The following is a 15,854-nucleotide window of genomic DNA, read 5'->3' as shown; positions in this document are numbered from 1 at the left end:
GGGAAACCATGAGAGTCAGCAGGATCACAGTCCATTTGGCCCTAAAAGCCAGGGTGAGGAATTTACAAGTGACTGACTCAAGCTTCAGCAATCGCATTTCATTTACTACAGTGTGTGTATATGTGTGTTGTTGAGGAAAAGGAAAGGGGATTTGGTCCGGGTTGATGAATCACAGTGGCGGGAACCAGGATTGCTTAAACAATAAAATGCGAAAAGAAGCGTGGCCTAATGGATAGAGCCTGGGCCTGGATGCCGGAAGGACCTGGGTTCTGATCCCAGCTCTGCCATTCTAATCCCAGCTCTGCCACCTGTCTGCTGGGTGACCTTCGGCACGTCGCTTGACTTCTCTGAGCCTCCGTAAAATGGGGATTAAGACTGTGAGCTCCATGTGGAACATGGACTATATCCAGCCTGATTAGCTTGAATCTACTCTAGTCCTTAATACACTGTCTGGCACAGAGTAAGTGTTTAGCAAATACCGTATAAAAATGCATTCAAAGAACTAACATAAAACAATAAAATCATTCTGCAGAGCAACCAAAATCCCCGACTGCAATACCGCGTCTACTGTCTAGTTTAAGGTCAGATTTTACCTCTGTGATGTCCATGCATCATGACCATGTCAGACTTGACCGCGATTGGAATATTGGCCTCTGGAGGGATCATTTGGAACATAGCTGGATTGATGTTCTGGATGCAGGTCATATAGGAAGCGGCATGCTTAGCTTCCATGTAGTACATGATGTAGAAATTGCACATTTCATCACGAGCCGTACCGCTAGAGTAAAATAAAGTTCGACACAGGCATTAGCGGTCCCAGCTGGACCAATAGACTAATGCGAAAATGATGAAATCAGTCCACCTGCCAGCAGCTGAGGGAGGTGTCTCCTCCCCATCCCTCTTCCCCCACCCAATAAAGCTCAATGTTAAAAATATATCCCGGCTTCAACCCCAAGGGCTCACATACAGGGTTTCCTTGCCTGGGGTCCAGCCGCTGGTCAGGCCTTGGGGAAGTGAGGTAGTTTTTTTTACTCCTCCTCATTTCCTACTATAACCCAGTCCACACACTTCACTCTTCTTCCAACCTACTCACTGCAGCTCGACCTCAACTATCTCACTGCAGACCTCTCGCCCACGTCCTGCCTCTGGCCTGGAACTCCTTTCCTCTTTATAATTCACAATTACTCTTTCCACCTTCAAAGCCTTATTGAAGGCACATCGCCTCCAAGAGGTCTTCCCTAAGCCATCATTTCCTCTTCTTCCACTCCCTTCTCCGGTGTCCCGATTTGCTCCCTTTATTCATCCCTCCCTCAGCCCCACGGCACTTACGTACATTTCCGTAATTTTTTTATTTATATTAATGTCCATCTCCCCGTCTAGACTCTAAGCTTGCTGTGGGCAGGGAAGGTGTCTATCCACTCTGTTATATTGTTCGCCCCCAAGCACTTAGTAAGCGGTCAATAAGTACGATCGACTGCTTGACTGATTTGTGGTGGATCTGCTGCCAACCTGGGCTGTACTGGAGAACCACAGAACTCCCTCCAGGATGAGAAACGGTTTCCAGGAAGATCAAAATCCTTAGTGGCTTAAACAAAGGTCAATGATTCTCTTGACCTGAGTTTTCAATCATTCATTTATTCAATAATATTTATCGAACGTTTACTGTGTGCCGAGCAACGTACTAAGTGCTTGGAAAGCACAATTCAGCAATGGAGAGAGACAATCCCTGCCCACCCCGGGCTTACAGTCTAGAAGGAGGGAGACAGAGATCAAAACAAGTAAAAAGGCATCAATATAAGCAGAATTATAGATCTATACACATCAAAACAATAGTCCAACATGGACTGTGAGCCCCTCAACTCTAAGCACAATATCTTTCTTCTCTTTCGTATCCTCCCAAAGCGCCTACAAGAGGATGCTCTGGCCTCTACAACTGCTGCATTTCCATGACTAGGTAACCCTCTTAGCTTCTGAAGCAATTTAGCCCGCCAGCTCCTAATGAAAGTTTCACCCACGGACGTGGAGCCCATTTTAAAAATTAGCTTTCACGGCTCCCCGGCGAACCCACGCTGATGAAAGGATCCGGGGGTGGAGTCCTCGCTCCTCGGAAAAACGCGTCAATGCTGACTTTTCCATGAGCTTCGGGCGGCTGCATTTCGTCACCATGGCGACGGCCATAATACCAGACCAGGAGATACACAAAGACCAGGAGATAAACAAAACCCGAGGCTCGGTAGGGAGTCCAGTTTTCCAGGGCTTGGAGGATACTGAGTTCCTGAAAACTACAAAAAAGGGTCCCGGCCAACATGAGCTCCACTAGTGCATTGAAAACTCTTGCTCTGCCCTGTTCCAAATCACCTCCCCTCCACTTTTTTATGGCATTCGTTAAGCACCTACTGTGTGTACCAAGCCCTGTACTAAGCGCTGATCTTTACCTTCTTCACTGCCTCTCGTGGCCCGTGGAAATAAACGGGCATAGGCAATCGATCGTATTTATTGAAGGTTTATCACAGCAGTAAGCACTTGGGAGAGTATGATATAACGGAGGTCGTAGACACGTTCCCTACCCACAGAGCACTTAGAGTCTAGAGGGGGAGACAGACATTAAAATAAACTGTGGCTATGTACATAAGTGCTGTGGGGTTGAGGGAGGGGTGAATAAATGGTGCAAATCCATGGGTGACGCCGAAGGGAGTGGGAGAAGAGGAAATGAGGGCTTAATTGGGGAAGGCCTCTTGGAGGAGACGTACTTTAAGTAAGGCTTTGAAGGTGGGGAGAGCGAATGCCTGTTGGGTCTGAAGAGGGAGAGTGCTCCGTGGAGTTCGGCAAACAGCCCCTTCCCCTCTCCCTGCAGCCCACCGCCATTCTGAGAGGTCCCACCCGGCCTACAGGGACGCCACGTTATCGAGGGCACGATGGAAAGGGAATAGGGCAAGAAAAAGGGTATGGTGTGTTCCCCAAGCACCTCAAATAGTCCTCAGTCCCAAGCAGGTGCAAATCAGCTCATTGTGAGATGGGAATGTGTCTATTGTTAGATCGTACTCTCCCGACCGTTTAGTACAGTGCTCCGCACACAGTAAGCGCTCAATAAATACGATTGAATGAATGAAAAAGGGGCAGAAATGAGGGGCGGGCTCAATGAATTTGTGAGTTTCCTTGAAATTAGGAAGCCCAAACAACTGAGGACCAGCGATCCTAGAATGATTCATGATGCTTGAAACTAACCCTCAGCTCCTGCTTCGCCTGCCACAGCTAATGAGTCACTTTCAGATTGGCCTCTTTGGAGAACAGCAGAGCATAAAAGTCGTGACGCTATTCTGCTTCTGATTCGGATCTTTAATTTAAGACCCACAGTCACAGCTGTCTTACAGAGATTTTCTCGATACTATTGGACCTTTGGACTAAATAAAATAAAAAATGATCTCAGGGGAAATGGAAAAGGAAGTGATTTATTCTGGGTACTTTCCTGCGCACACATTACTGTACTATTCCACAAACATGAGCCCACTGTGTGAACAGAAGTGGAAGTAAAGATTTCTGGATAAGATAGATGGTCATTTCCTCAAACAGCTAGTCCTAGAGCCCACTAAGAAAGATAATATATTGTACTTAGTTCTGAGAAGGGGGCGGACTCTGCTGCAGGAGGTATGTGTTGGAAAATATAAAAAAAAAACCAAGTAAAGAATATTACTTGTAGAATAAGAAATATGAAAAAATGTGAACCTCAGGTTTCAAAGAAGCTGAAAGAAGTAGTTTTAAAAAAGCAACTGGTCTACTAGAAGCCTGGAGGATGTTAAAAAACAGCAACCTGGAGGTTCGGATACAAGGTTTGGCCCGAGGGGAAAAAAAAAAATGCAGGTTTCCGAACTGAAAACCGACATGGCTAACGGGCAGGGAAAAAGGGGTCATCAAATGGGGGGAAAAAAATCATCCTTTCAAAATAGAAAGCTCACTCATAAAAAGGTGCAAATCAGGGGCAAACAGGAAATTAAATGAGCCTACAAAGGAATCTGAAGAGCACCTTGAAAAGGAGGTCAAAGCGACCAGTGATGCGGATTCCCGACAACCACTTTAATATCCGCAGAGAAATACTAAAGGGCTCTCGAAAGGGAGGATTCACATAGAGTTGGTCTCCTGGGTGATTCAGCAATGAAGAGACAAAGACCCCATCCACACCCTGTTTAATTTCACTTCAAGCTGGCACCTACAGATATAGAAATGGGAGCAGTTACTACATCTTTTACTTCTTTGGTGTGTTCCCCAAGCACCTCAAATAGTCCTCAGCCCCAAGGAGGTGTAGATCAGCTCACTGTGGGAAGGGACAGTCTATTTATTGTTAGATTGTACTCTCCCAAGCGTTTAGTAAAGCGCTCTGCACACTGTGAGTGCTCAATAAATAGGACTGATAAAATCAATCTTCTGCTCATTCTTTGTTTTCCTGACACCTCCCCAGTGGAACTTGGGTGACAGGAAGGTTAGAGCACCTGCAGTTTTAGAATTTATTAACAATATTACAGCTATATTATTATAATATTATTATTAGTAGTAATACTACTACTAATGAGGGTATTTGTTAAGCACTTACTATGTGCTAAGCACTGTTCCAAGTGCTGGGATAGATACAAGATAATCATATTCCCTGTCCACCATGGGGCTCATTTCGAATCTGAGAAGCAGCATGGCCTAATGGATCGAGCACCGACCTGGGAGTCAGAGGACCAGGGTTCTAATCCCGGCTCTGCCAGTTGCCTGCTGTGTGACCTTGGACAAGTCACTTAACTTCCCTGTGCCTCTGTTTCCTCACTGGGGATTCCTTGCCTGCTCTCCCTCCTACTTATGAGTCCCGCTTGGGATTGTGTCAGACCTTATTACCTTGTATCAATCCCAGCGCTTAGAACAGTGCTTAGTAAGTGCTTAACAAATACCATAATAACAATATTAATACCTCAGCTCTTCATCACCACTTCTGCCCACACATATATCAGTGGAAAAAGTTTGCCCCTGCAGGGATTGGATCTAGAAAGTGCCTCAAAGTTAGGGGTCAAAGAGAGATCTACCCTCTCTATTCTTCCCCTACCATCTCAGCTTGCACTCTTCGCTTCTCCCAACCAAACCTAACTACTTTACTCTTGTCTGACCCATTGTGCGTATCTTTCGCCATTATGGAACGCCAACCTTCTCCACCCAGCTGGCACTCAATACAAACCTTTCCTGCTACTAAAAATCAACTTCCATCGGAAGACATTCCCCACTAATTCCCATGCTCCTGGTCAAGTCATCCTGACAGCTTCCTTAAGACTCAAATGCATATTACGGATGACCTAATTATCTTGTATCTACCCGGCGCTTGGTTTAGTGCTTGAAAATGCACTGTAGTAATGTGCTTAAATATCACAGCTATTACTAGTAGTATTATCTGCTTATTATTATTTTCAATTCCTGACTTTGGTTTTTATCCTTTTCAGGTATTTTTTATAGTATTTGTTAAGCGCTTACTATGTGCCAGGCCCTGCACTAAGCCCTGGGGTAGATGCAAGCTAAGCAAGTTGGAGACAGTCCATACCCCACATGGACCTCACGGTCTTGATCTCCACTACACAGATGAGGCAACTGAGGCACAGAGAAGTGAAGTGACTTGCGAAAGGTCACACAGCAGACAAGTGGTGGAGCCGGGATTAGAACCCAGGTCCTTCTGATTCCCAGGCCCAAGCACTATCCAAACGACGATGCTGCTTCTCACGAATCTTTTACCTATTGAAGTTTTGCACCCAGAACTGCACGCAGCAAGTCCCACGGTCTGGGATCACCTAATATCGACTCGTCGGAATGAAGGAGAGAGGTAGGTGACTTGCTGCTTGTGGGAAAGTCGGGACACAGGCCTTGAAAGGATGGAACAGATCGCCATAAAAGCCCCTGGCAGAAACAAAATCACTGCCTGGATGAAACGTGCCCCCAGACACCCCTGAGAAGGAAGAAGGTGGCAAAACATACCCAATGTGCGTGTCTTCTGTCCTGCCCTCACCGCTGAACACACACCTCGCGGCTAAAATATCACCAAAGCTCACATCTACGGGATGCTCCACTGGATAGAAAGCCTGCCAAGAAACCAAACACAACGACACATAATAGGCAGTAATGAAACCATGGGGATCGAGGAGGCAGTCAGCTTGCATATCGATCGCCTCCTGTGGTCCTTAGACTCTAGAACATTACACACTTGAACAAATCTTCCCATTCAGGGGTGAGAAAATGATTCCTCTTATCTAGCTAGTCGGGGTCCAACAATAAAAAAAATTCCAAAATGGGAAGGTCCAAGTCTGACACTCTGGTGACCAGTTTCCCAAAAGAAGTGCTTTTCCTCTAAACTTGGGCAGGGAACATGTCCACTACTTTTGTTCTCCTGTACTTTCCCAAGCGCTTGGTACAAGTGTTCTGCACATTGTAAATGCTCAATAAATACTCCTGATTGATCGACTGATCGATTACCCGGATTGCTGGGGAACCCAGGCTAGCCCAGGAGGATGTTCAACGGGGTGAATGCTTATTGTGTGCAGAGCACTGTATTAAGCACTTGGGAGAGTACAGTATAACAATAACAGACGCATTCCCTGCCCCCAACGAGCTCACGCTCTAGAGGAGAAGATGGACATAAATTTCGAGGTATGCACATGAATTACAGACATTAAATTTCCTCCTGCCCAGCTTAGGCACGTGAAGCCCATCTGCTAGGTGTGACGGAGCCTGCATTCTCGAAGGACTCCGGGAGCACTGGCTTCCATCCATCACCATCAGCTGCGCTAAATTCAGTGAAATTAGCAAGGCGCTCACCTGTGGGAGCTGGGGACTCTGGCGGCCAATCAGCATCCACTGTCCATTTCTTACTCTGTAGCCGCTGACCACCTTACCTACAACAAACAGATTCCTATGAAGAAAGCGGCAGGGGAATCCTTGGAAAAATTAGACCGTTAAGAGATGCTATTTGTCGATGAAATCTATATTACTTCAAAACAAGCGCGATCTCGTTTAGATAAATGGATAAGGATTTCTGAAAAACACAAATGCGTATCGTTCAAACACACACTGACATCACTCAGTTAAAAACCATTTTTAACACTAGCACTGCATTATGGCAAGCATTTCTGCTTTGACTAGGACAGTGAGCATTCTTACCTAAGTGGTGGGTGTGAACCCTATAGGCAAAGAGGTGCATTGGATAATTGTTGTAATGGCAAGCGATATCAGCATTAACCACTGTAGAAAATGGAGAGAGAAGAATTAATGGGTTACTGCTCCATCAGAGAAAAACTGTCAGTCAGCATCACAGTATTTACAAAGACCCTATTGTGTTCAGGGCACTGGGCAGGGGGTTGGGGAACATACAGGAGAGGTATAAAATATGATGCCTGTCCCCAAGGATTTTACCATCTAATGGTGAAAATGAGAGAATATACTAAATTGAATAGTAAAAGGGCATTGAGAGTAGCTACCTATAAAAAACACCAGTGGATAAACCAATTGACAATAACCAAGGTGCTCGGGTGGATGGTGGGGTGGGCTGCCGTGATAGGACATGTTCGGGGATTACTCAGGGAAGATCTCCTGGTGGAGGTGGACTTAAGGAGGGCTTTGAAGAGGGGTGAGCATGGTTTGGCAAGCTAAGAGTGGAGGGCGTTTCATGTCGGGGAGGGAGAAGTTGTGCTCTAGACAGAAGGTGAAGGTGAAGAGTTGTGAGCACATGAGTTAGGAGATTTGTTTGGGAGGAATGAAGAACGGGATCTGGGGTATAGCAGAAGAATAGAGTGGTAAAATTAAGGGGAAACCATCTAATTTTGAAGCTGATGGTCATGTGAAAAGCAAGGAGGAACCATTAGAGATGAGGAGTGTGATAGGTCCCAAATGGCATTTAAGAGAGGTGCTCTGAGGAAAATGTGTGGTAGGATAGACAAGAGCAGGGATAAACTTGATGTAGGGAGACCGATAAGGAGGCTGCTGCTTTATTCCAACTGGGAGGTGTTGAGGATTTGAACCAGGAGAGAGGACAAGCTGGCAGAATTTAAGAAGCTCTCTGAACGTGGGAGGCAAATGACAAACTCGAGTCCAAGGTAAAACCCGAGTCTTGAGGTCCTGGGTCAGGGAGGACAGCGGTGCTATCAACGGTGTTGGGAAAGGTAGGGGAAAACTAGGATTTATGAGGGGAGGCAAAGATTTCAACTCTATCACAATAAATTCCAGGGGTCACACAGTTTCGTCCACATTAAGATGTCCTGAAGGCAGGGTGAGTTGTGAGAATGTCAGGCAGGGAAGAAATCTGGCCTGGAAGGTAGATGTAGGGTGGTACCCGAAACCAGGCGAGTGAATGATCGTCCTAAGAGAAACTAACCGAGCTTTGTGAGCCTCTCAAAATGAAGGGGTGATGGAGTTATCAAGAAGTGGTCAGAGAAGTAGGATGAGAACCAGGAGAGAACTGTACTGACGAAACTAAGGCTGGAGAGGTTCTTGGGGAGCATCAGGAGGTCCTTAGGAGCCAATCAACTCTGGGATTTCCAGCACCACTTACATCCACCCCCAGTTTCAATCTAGTGGGATTAACTGTTTCGGGAAGTGTCCGGCCCTACAGAGAGGGCCTAATCCAACCCTCGTCGTCAGGACTGGGCACACCTATCCTGTCCCAGTATGATGCTCTATCAATCAATCAATCGATCATATTTATTGAGCACTTGCTGTGTGCAGAGCACCGTGCTAGGCGCTTGGGAGAGTACAAGATAACAGAGTTGGTAGTCACATTCCCTGCCCACAGCTGGCTTTCTAGGACCAAGCAGTTCAGAAATGTTCTTGGAGGAGGGTCTGGTTGAAAACTGGGGATTTCTGGGTCAGGGACCATCCCTTCACATCTGCATGATCGATCTTGGGGGACCTTTTCCTGGATCTGCTATTTTCTGCCTGCCCAACTTCCTTTGGGAACAAAGTCCAAGAGCTTATAGCCTGCTCAGTGAAAAAGTTTTCACTTGCAATTTTGAACCTCTCGGCGTCATGCTTCGGTGAGAGTCCTTCATCCTGGGATTTGGGGAACGTGCACGGAACTGAAACGCATATTAGTTCATTGAGGCAAGAGGATAACACATAAGCCGATAGGGGCTGAAACAAATGGTGGCTTTCAGGATCTCCTGGGGTAGGGTTTCCATTAATAATAATAACTGTGGTATTTCTTAAGCGCTGCATGCCAGGTACTGTACTAAGTGCTGGGGTGAATCCAAGCAAGTCGGGTTGGACACAGTCCCTGTTCCACATGGGACTTTCAGGCTCAATTCCCATTTTACAGATGAGGTGACTGAGGCAGAGAGCAGTGAAGTGCCCAAGGTCACATAACAGAGATTAGAACCCACCACCTTCTGACTCCCAGGCCCATACTCTCCCCCCAAAACAATGTTCACTCCCTGGGTTACCACTGGTTTAGAATTCCAACTGGGCAGAATGGATTCCATTGGAGATGGGTCCAAGTTGCATTTGGATTTTCACCCTTTTTTCACCTCACCTTCAGCCCCAAAGCACTTACGTATCTACCTGTAATTTATTTATTTAAATTACTATCTGTCTCCCGCTCTACGCTGTAAGCTCCTTGTGGGCAGGGAACGTGTCTCCCAAGTCTGTTATACCATACTCTCCCAAGGCACCCGGTACGCACTCAATAAATACGACTGATGGATTGATACGGGCCAAGGAGAAAGGGACTTTGAATCATTCCCCACAGTACCGTGTTCTGTCTCCCTTAGGAAAGTTGACAAGAACACCACACTGACCTTTCTCTCCTGGTGGGATGACAGTGTCCACAGACATCAGAAGATACATGCCAGCTATGAGAGGCTGTCTGTGGAGAGAAAGAGTCATAACGATCTCAAACCTCTACTGAGCCCGATGAGCTTGCTTTCCCCCCAACCCTACAAAGCGTGGGGGTTTTCTTGCTCTTTCCAATCTAAGCGCTTGTTTCCGGCCACGTCTGGGTTTTCGCTTTCCTGGAGGACATGGAAGTACTTACTGCAGACGGGTCAGGTGCAAGGTCACGCCAGAACAATCCTTGTGGTTGTCTTGAAAAAAAGAATAAAATTAGCACCATCACTTCGGGGACTCAAGCACGGAATGCAACTTGATAATAAGAATAATGATAATCATGGCATTTAAGTGCTTACTATGTGCCAGACACCGTACTAAGCGGTGAATACAAGCAAATCCAGTTGGACACAGTCCCTGTCCCACATGGGACTCGCAGTCACAATGCCCATTTTACAGATGAGGTCGCTGAGGCCCAGAGAAGTGAAGTGACCTACCCAAGGTCACACATCAGACAGGTGGCAGAGCTGGGATTAGAACTCATGCCCTTCTAACTCCCCAGCCCGTGCTCTATCCACTATGCTCGATAGCTGTTTTAGTGTTAGGCATGAATACCGATAATGAGGACATTTTGAAAGTGATTACCATGCGCCGAGCACTGTACAAAGCACAGGGGTGGAAACGAGATAATCAGGTCAGACACAGGTCCTATCCCACCCGGGCTCACAGTGTAAGGAGGAGGTAGAACAGGTAATGGGCCCCCACTTTACAGATGAGGAAACTGCGGTAAAGAGAAGTTACTTGACTTGCCCAGGATGACACAAGAGGCAACTGGTCGGAGCGGTGATTAGAACCCAGGTTCCCTGACGCTCGGGTCCATGCTGTTTCCACTAGGCCACACCGCTTCTCAGGAAGGCACACAATGACCACACGTAATTTAGACAGCGGGCCCCGTATGGGCCAGGGATTGTGTCCTATCTGATGGTCTTGTAAGTATCCCAATGCTCAGAACGGTGATTGATATATATAGTAAGTGCTTAACAAATACCACAATACAAACAATGACGATAAAACAGCAGAAACCGGGAACATAGGGGAATCCTCTGAGAAGACGTTATCTGTCATTTCTTTCATTTTCCCTGATAAGCTTCCAACGCCCTCCATTTGCAGTTCCTTCTTGACCTCCGGGATGTTGTTTCAGGGTTTGTTCGGAATGTGCCACCAAACCAGCACCACAATACTGTCGTTATTCTCTCTTCCTCAGTTACAGTCACTTCACCACCAACCCCTTGCTCACAGGCTCCCTCTTGTCTGGACCTCTGTCCCGCTTTACAAAAGGCAGACAGCTACTCTCCCCAGCAGCAGCACGGTCCTGTGGATAGAGTACGAGCCTGGGAGACCGAAGACCTGGCTTCAAATCCTGGTTCCACCACTTGCCTGCTGTGTGACCTTAAGCAATTACTTCACTTCTCTGTGCCTCAGTTACCTGATCTGTAAAATGGAGATTAAGACTGCGAGCCCACATGGGACAGGGACTGTGTCCGTCCTGATTAACTTGCATCTAACCCAGTGCTTAGTACAGTGCCTGGCACAGAGTAAGCGCTTAACAAATACCATTAAAAAAAATTTAAAATACCCCTACCATTGAGACCAGACTGGAATCGGATAGAGGGGCTTTGGGGCGGGCAATGGCTGGTGCCTCGAGTCTGCTAAGCTCAGAGTTTGAACTCCAAGGTCAACAAGCTAATTGTGAACCACTATTAGAGATTCCAAAGAGAACTATCATATTCTTTCCACCCCTTTCTCGTCCTCTCTCTCTTCTCTGTAATCCCGCAAGATACTCTAGCACTTGTGTGTGTATCCGTTGATTTCACTTAGTTATTAACTTATTTGCCTACTTTAATTTTTATTAATTGTCTCCCTGATCTTACTTATTCCTCCTGTACGCCATCAAACGTGTCCATCTATCTTTCCCACTAGATTGAAAGCTGCATGAGAGCAGGGACTGTGTCTTCAACCTCTTCCCTTGGGACTCAAAGTGGCAGGGCTTTCAGTTTCTCCTCTTGGAAAGAACCAGAAATTAAATATTTGCTATAAACATGTTCCACTATTTCATACATGAAAGAATCGGATTAATTCAGTCTAGGTCCTGCCCCTCATTCAACTCATAATTACGGGCACCAAATTCAATGTTGGGGCCAAATTTTACCGGCTCCTTTCCCAGGTACCCCGAGGTATTTAGTAGCTCTGTCCTCCTCTGGTATTTGAAGCAGCGTGACGCAGTGGAAAGAGCACGGGCTTTGGAGTCAGGGCTCATGAGTTCGAATCCCAGCTCTGCCACTTGTCGGCTGTGTGACTGTGGGCAAGTCACTTAACTTCTCTGGGCCTCAGTTCCCTCATCTGTAAAATGGGGATTAAGACTGTGAGCCCCACGTGGGACAACCTGATTCCCCTATGTCTACCCCAGCGCTTAGAACAGTGCTCGGCACATAGTAAGCGCTTAACAAATACCAACATTATTATTATTATTATTACTATGTGTCAAGCACCAATCTGAGAGCTAGGACAGATTCAAATTATAACCAGGTTGGACACAGTCCCTTGTTTCACATGGGCTCACAGTCGAAATAGGAGGGCGAACACCGAATTCCCATTTTACAGTTGAGGAAACTGAGGCACAGGAAAGTTAAGTGACTTGTCCAAATTCACATACCAGGAAAGAGGCATAGCCGCAATTAGAACCCAGGTCCCCTGACCTCTAGGACCGAAATCCTTCCATGCTGACTCCACTGCTGGTCTACACTGCTGCTGTTAGATTTGCTTTTCTACAATTATATATTAGAATTTTCCAGAAGCAAAAGGGTAATGTTTGGGAAATCCACACTCCGGGCATCCTGACTAATTTATATACTGGATAAAAGATAACTCCGCATTACTTATTCTTCAAAGCCAAAGCAGATTTTTCAGGAAAACGGTAAACAAAATACAATTTGTATTCAGCCCCGCTTGGTCCCAACCGTTCATTCTGATATTCAAAAATCATTACTAAGACTTACTGACATTTAAAACAAACTCACCTCTAAAGGCACTGATATCCCCATAGTGAACCTGGAGCACAAAATATTTACTTCCTGTTTCTCCTCCAACTCTGAAGCCAACACCTTAAAAGTTCAAGAGGGAAGAGTCGTGGTTTAGAAATGAAAGCAAAGGGAAAAATATAATTGGAGTTTTTCTCTAGTAACCGATTTTACAACCTCTGAAATATAGAACAACATTTTGAAAATTGATACCTAGAAAAATGAGGTCAGCCATAAAACATGGCTATTATGTCTTCTGGCTGAATCTACAGGAATTCTCTCTACAGATCACTCAAATCTGAAACAGTGAGCCCTGATTATTTTACAACCTTGTAAGAAAATAATTTACTCCATTTAAAACACTGCCTCCCTCTGTGACTAGGAATGACCCAGATGCATCAGTTAGCCTATTTCCACTGCTGATTTGTGTACAACTACTCAGATTCTTGTCCCGAGCCAACAGTCCAGGATGTAATTCTCATAGAAAACAGACTTCAAAGAGGCAGTTCAGTAATTGCCCCTCTAGTCTGCAAGTTTCTTGAGGGCAGAAAACGTCTGCCTATTCTATCCTATTGTACTCTCCCCAAGTGCTTAATACCATGCGCCGCACTCAGTAAGCGCTCGATAAATATCACCCATTGACTGAACGGCAAACAGGTCCTTGCTAAGATGGAGTTACTGAGTCAGTATTCAACCCAGTACCGCTAAAATAGTGTGTCGGCAGCCACCGGGGACTCAAGAGTCCATAGAAACACTTTTATCACGAAGAGAGCCGACCAGGTAGGTCCAAACGCTTAGTTCAATGCTCTGCACACAGTACACACTCAATAAGTACCACTTAGTGATCTAGAAACACTGGGAGGCAAGCATTTTGTGCTTGGACCGCTTGCCTAACCAGAAACAATTACCTTAAAAGAAAGGATCAGCATGGCAAGGTGCAATCCTCTCCCCGACAGGGAGCAGAATCTGGTGCGCGCTTGTATATATGGAGTTTGGAACAATTCAGAGGTAGAGGAAGCAAATAAGGGAAGGACTTCTGATTCAGAACTGCAAATTTTCAGTGTATTGAAGCTGCATTCTTACTAAATTCTTAATGCTTTGGCTTTAAGTGGCCCCTGTTGACCAATTCTTAATCAATGATGACCAAAAGGGGCACTCGGTCATTTTCTAATTTTTCCTAAATTGCTTTATGACCAAAACGGCTGTCAAGGAAAGGACCAGGTCCTTCAAAATGAAATCTTCTGTGGGAAGAATCGGGTTCTGGAGTCTTCTGTCAAATCGAGCTGCAGAATGGGTCAACTTTAAAAGGAAAAATCTAGGGCCAGGGTTAACTCTTCTCCTACTCCTCTCCCTCCCTCCCTCCTGAGGGGACTGGGTACCTTTGGGCAGTCGCGTGGGAGGGGCATTTCTGGCCCAAGCGTACAGAATATTGGCTTTATCTGCGCACGTTCCTTCATCACAGTCCCTGAAACACAAACAGACACAGGGTTGGCATTCAGTAAGAGAGCTGGTCTTCTTCCAACAGTAACCACCCTCTGCTCCCCTCCACCTCTGCCCCATATTACAGCCACGGTGGCAAGGAACAGAAGGTCGGAGGGACCCCCCGAATCTTGTCTGTTGCTCCCAGAGTTTTGGAAGGAGCTGACCGAGTCGGGGAAGACCCAGAGAAAGTCAATCGAGATGATCGGGGAATGCAGAAATATCTTTCAGAGGACAGTCGAAAGGGTCAGGATCCTTCAGCCACTCAAACTCTGTCCTCCCTGAATTTCCTGTCATTGTAGACAGCACCAACATCCTTCCTGTCTCCCAAGCCCATAACCTTGGAGTTATCCTTGATCCAACTTGCTCATTCGACCTACACGTTCAATCTGTTACTGAATTCTGCTGCTAAAATCTGCCTTTTCCTCTCCATCCCAACTGCTACCATGTTAATCCAAGCATTTATCCTATCCCACCTGGATTACTGCATCAGCCTCCTGGCTGACCTCCCAGCCTCCTGTCTCTCCCCACTTCAGGGCATACTTCACTCTGCTGGCTGGATCATTTTTTCATAAAAACATTCGGTCCATATTTCCCCACTCCTCTAGGACCTCCAATGGTTGCCTATCCACCTCCACATCAGAGACTGCTTACTATCAGCTTTAAAGCGCTCGATCACCTTGCCTCCTCCTCCCTTGCCTTGCTGTTTTCCTTCTACAACACAACCCACACACTCCGCTCCTCTAACGCTAACCTACTCACTGTACCTTGATCTCGCCTACCTCACCCCTGATCTCTTGCCAACATCCTGCCTCTGGCCTGGAACACCCTCCCCCCTTCATATCCGACAGATGATCACTCTCCCCACCTTCAAAGCCTTATTCAAGGTACATCTCCTTCAATAAGTCTTCCACGACTAAGCCCTCATTTCCTCTTTTCCCTCTCCCTTCTGTTGCCCTTCCACTTGGCTTTACACCCTTTATTCACCCCTCCCTCAGCCCCACTGCATGTAGGTACATTCCCATAATTTATTTAGTTATTCTGTACTCTCCCCGGCGATTACTAAAGAGCCGTGCACACAGTAAACGATCAATAGATATGACTGACTGACAGAGGTTGTATAGATACCCAACACAGCCTTCCCCGTTTAATTTTTCATCACCTTTATCAGTTACTTTAGCACTTAGGAATTTATTTATATCCATTTATTTTAATGTGCTGATTTAATTATACATTTGACCCCTCTGTAAATATTTTTATTCTTATTTCCCCCAATACTATGTGAGCTTTTTGTGGACAGGGAGCATGTCACTTTCTTCTGTATTCCCCAAGCATGGCTTCAAGGGTCTCCATCACCTTGCCCCTTCCTACCTCTCCTCCCTTCTCTCTTTCCACTGCCCACCCCACACGCTCCACTCCTCCGCCACCCACCTCCTCACCGTCCCTCGGTCTCGCCTATCACGCCGTCGACCC

General features: G+C 46.2%; 1 protein-coding gene across 12 annotated transcripts in view; it reads right to left on the bottom strand.

Annotated features, from left to right (window-relative positions):
• Positions 1-15,854, bottom strand: part of PAM (peptidylglycine alpha-amidating monooxygenase) — a 180,813-nt gene that overhangs the window by 39,936 nt on the left and 125,023 nt on the right. For all 12 annotated transcript variants that reach the window (XM_029074123.1, XM_029074128.1, XM_029074129.1 and 9 more), the window contains exons 6-13: positions 14,282-14,367; positions 12,903-12,986; positions 10,034-10,082; positions 9,798-9,865; positions 7,171-7,251; positions 6,829-6,905; positions 5,992-6,095; positions 594-778 (exon numbers count right to left, since the gene is read on the bottom strand). In XM_029074123.1, coding sequence (XP_028929956.1) covers positions 594-778; positions 5,992-6,095; positions 6,829-6,905; positions 7,171-7,251; positions 9,798-9,865; positions 10,034-10,082; positions 12,903-12,986; positions 14,282-14,367 — 734 coding nt within the window. The remainder of the gene's footprint in view (positions 1-593; positions 779-5,991; positions 6,096-6,828; positions 6,906-7,170; positions 7,252-9,797; positions 9,866-10,033; positions 10,083-12,902; positions 12,987-14,281; positions 14,368-15,854) is intronic.

This window comes from Ornithorhynchus anatinus, chromosome 10 (genome assembly GCF_004115215.2).
Source record: "Ornithorhynchus anatinus isolate Pmale09 chromosome 10, mOrnAna1.pri.v4, whole genome shotgun sequence".
NCBI classification, from domain to species: Eukaryota; Metazoa; Chordata; class Mammalia; order Monotremata; family Ornithorhynchidae; genus Ornithorhynchus; species Ornithorhynchus anatinus.
This window is presented reverse-complemented; position numbering and strand designations above follow the sequence as displayed.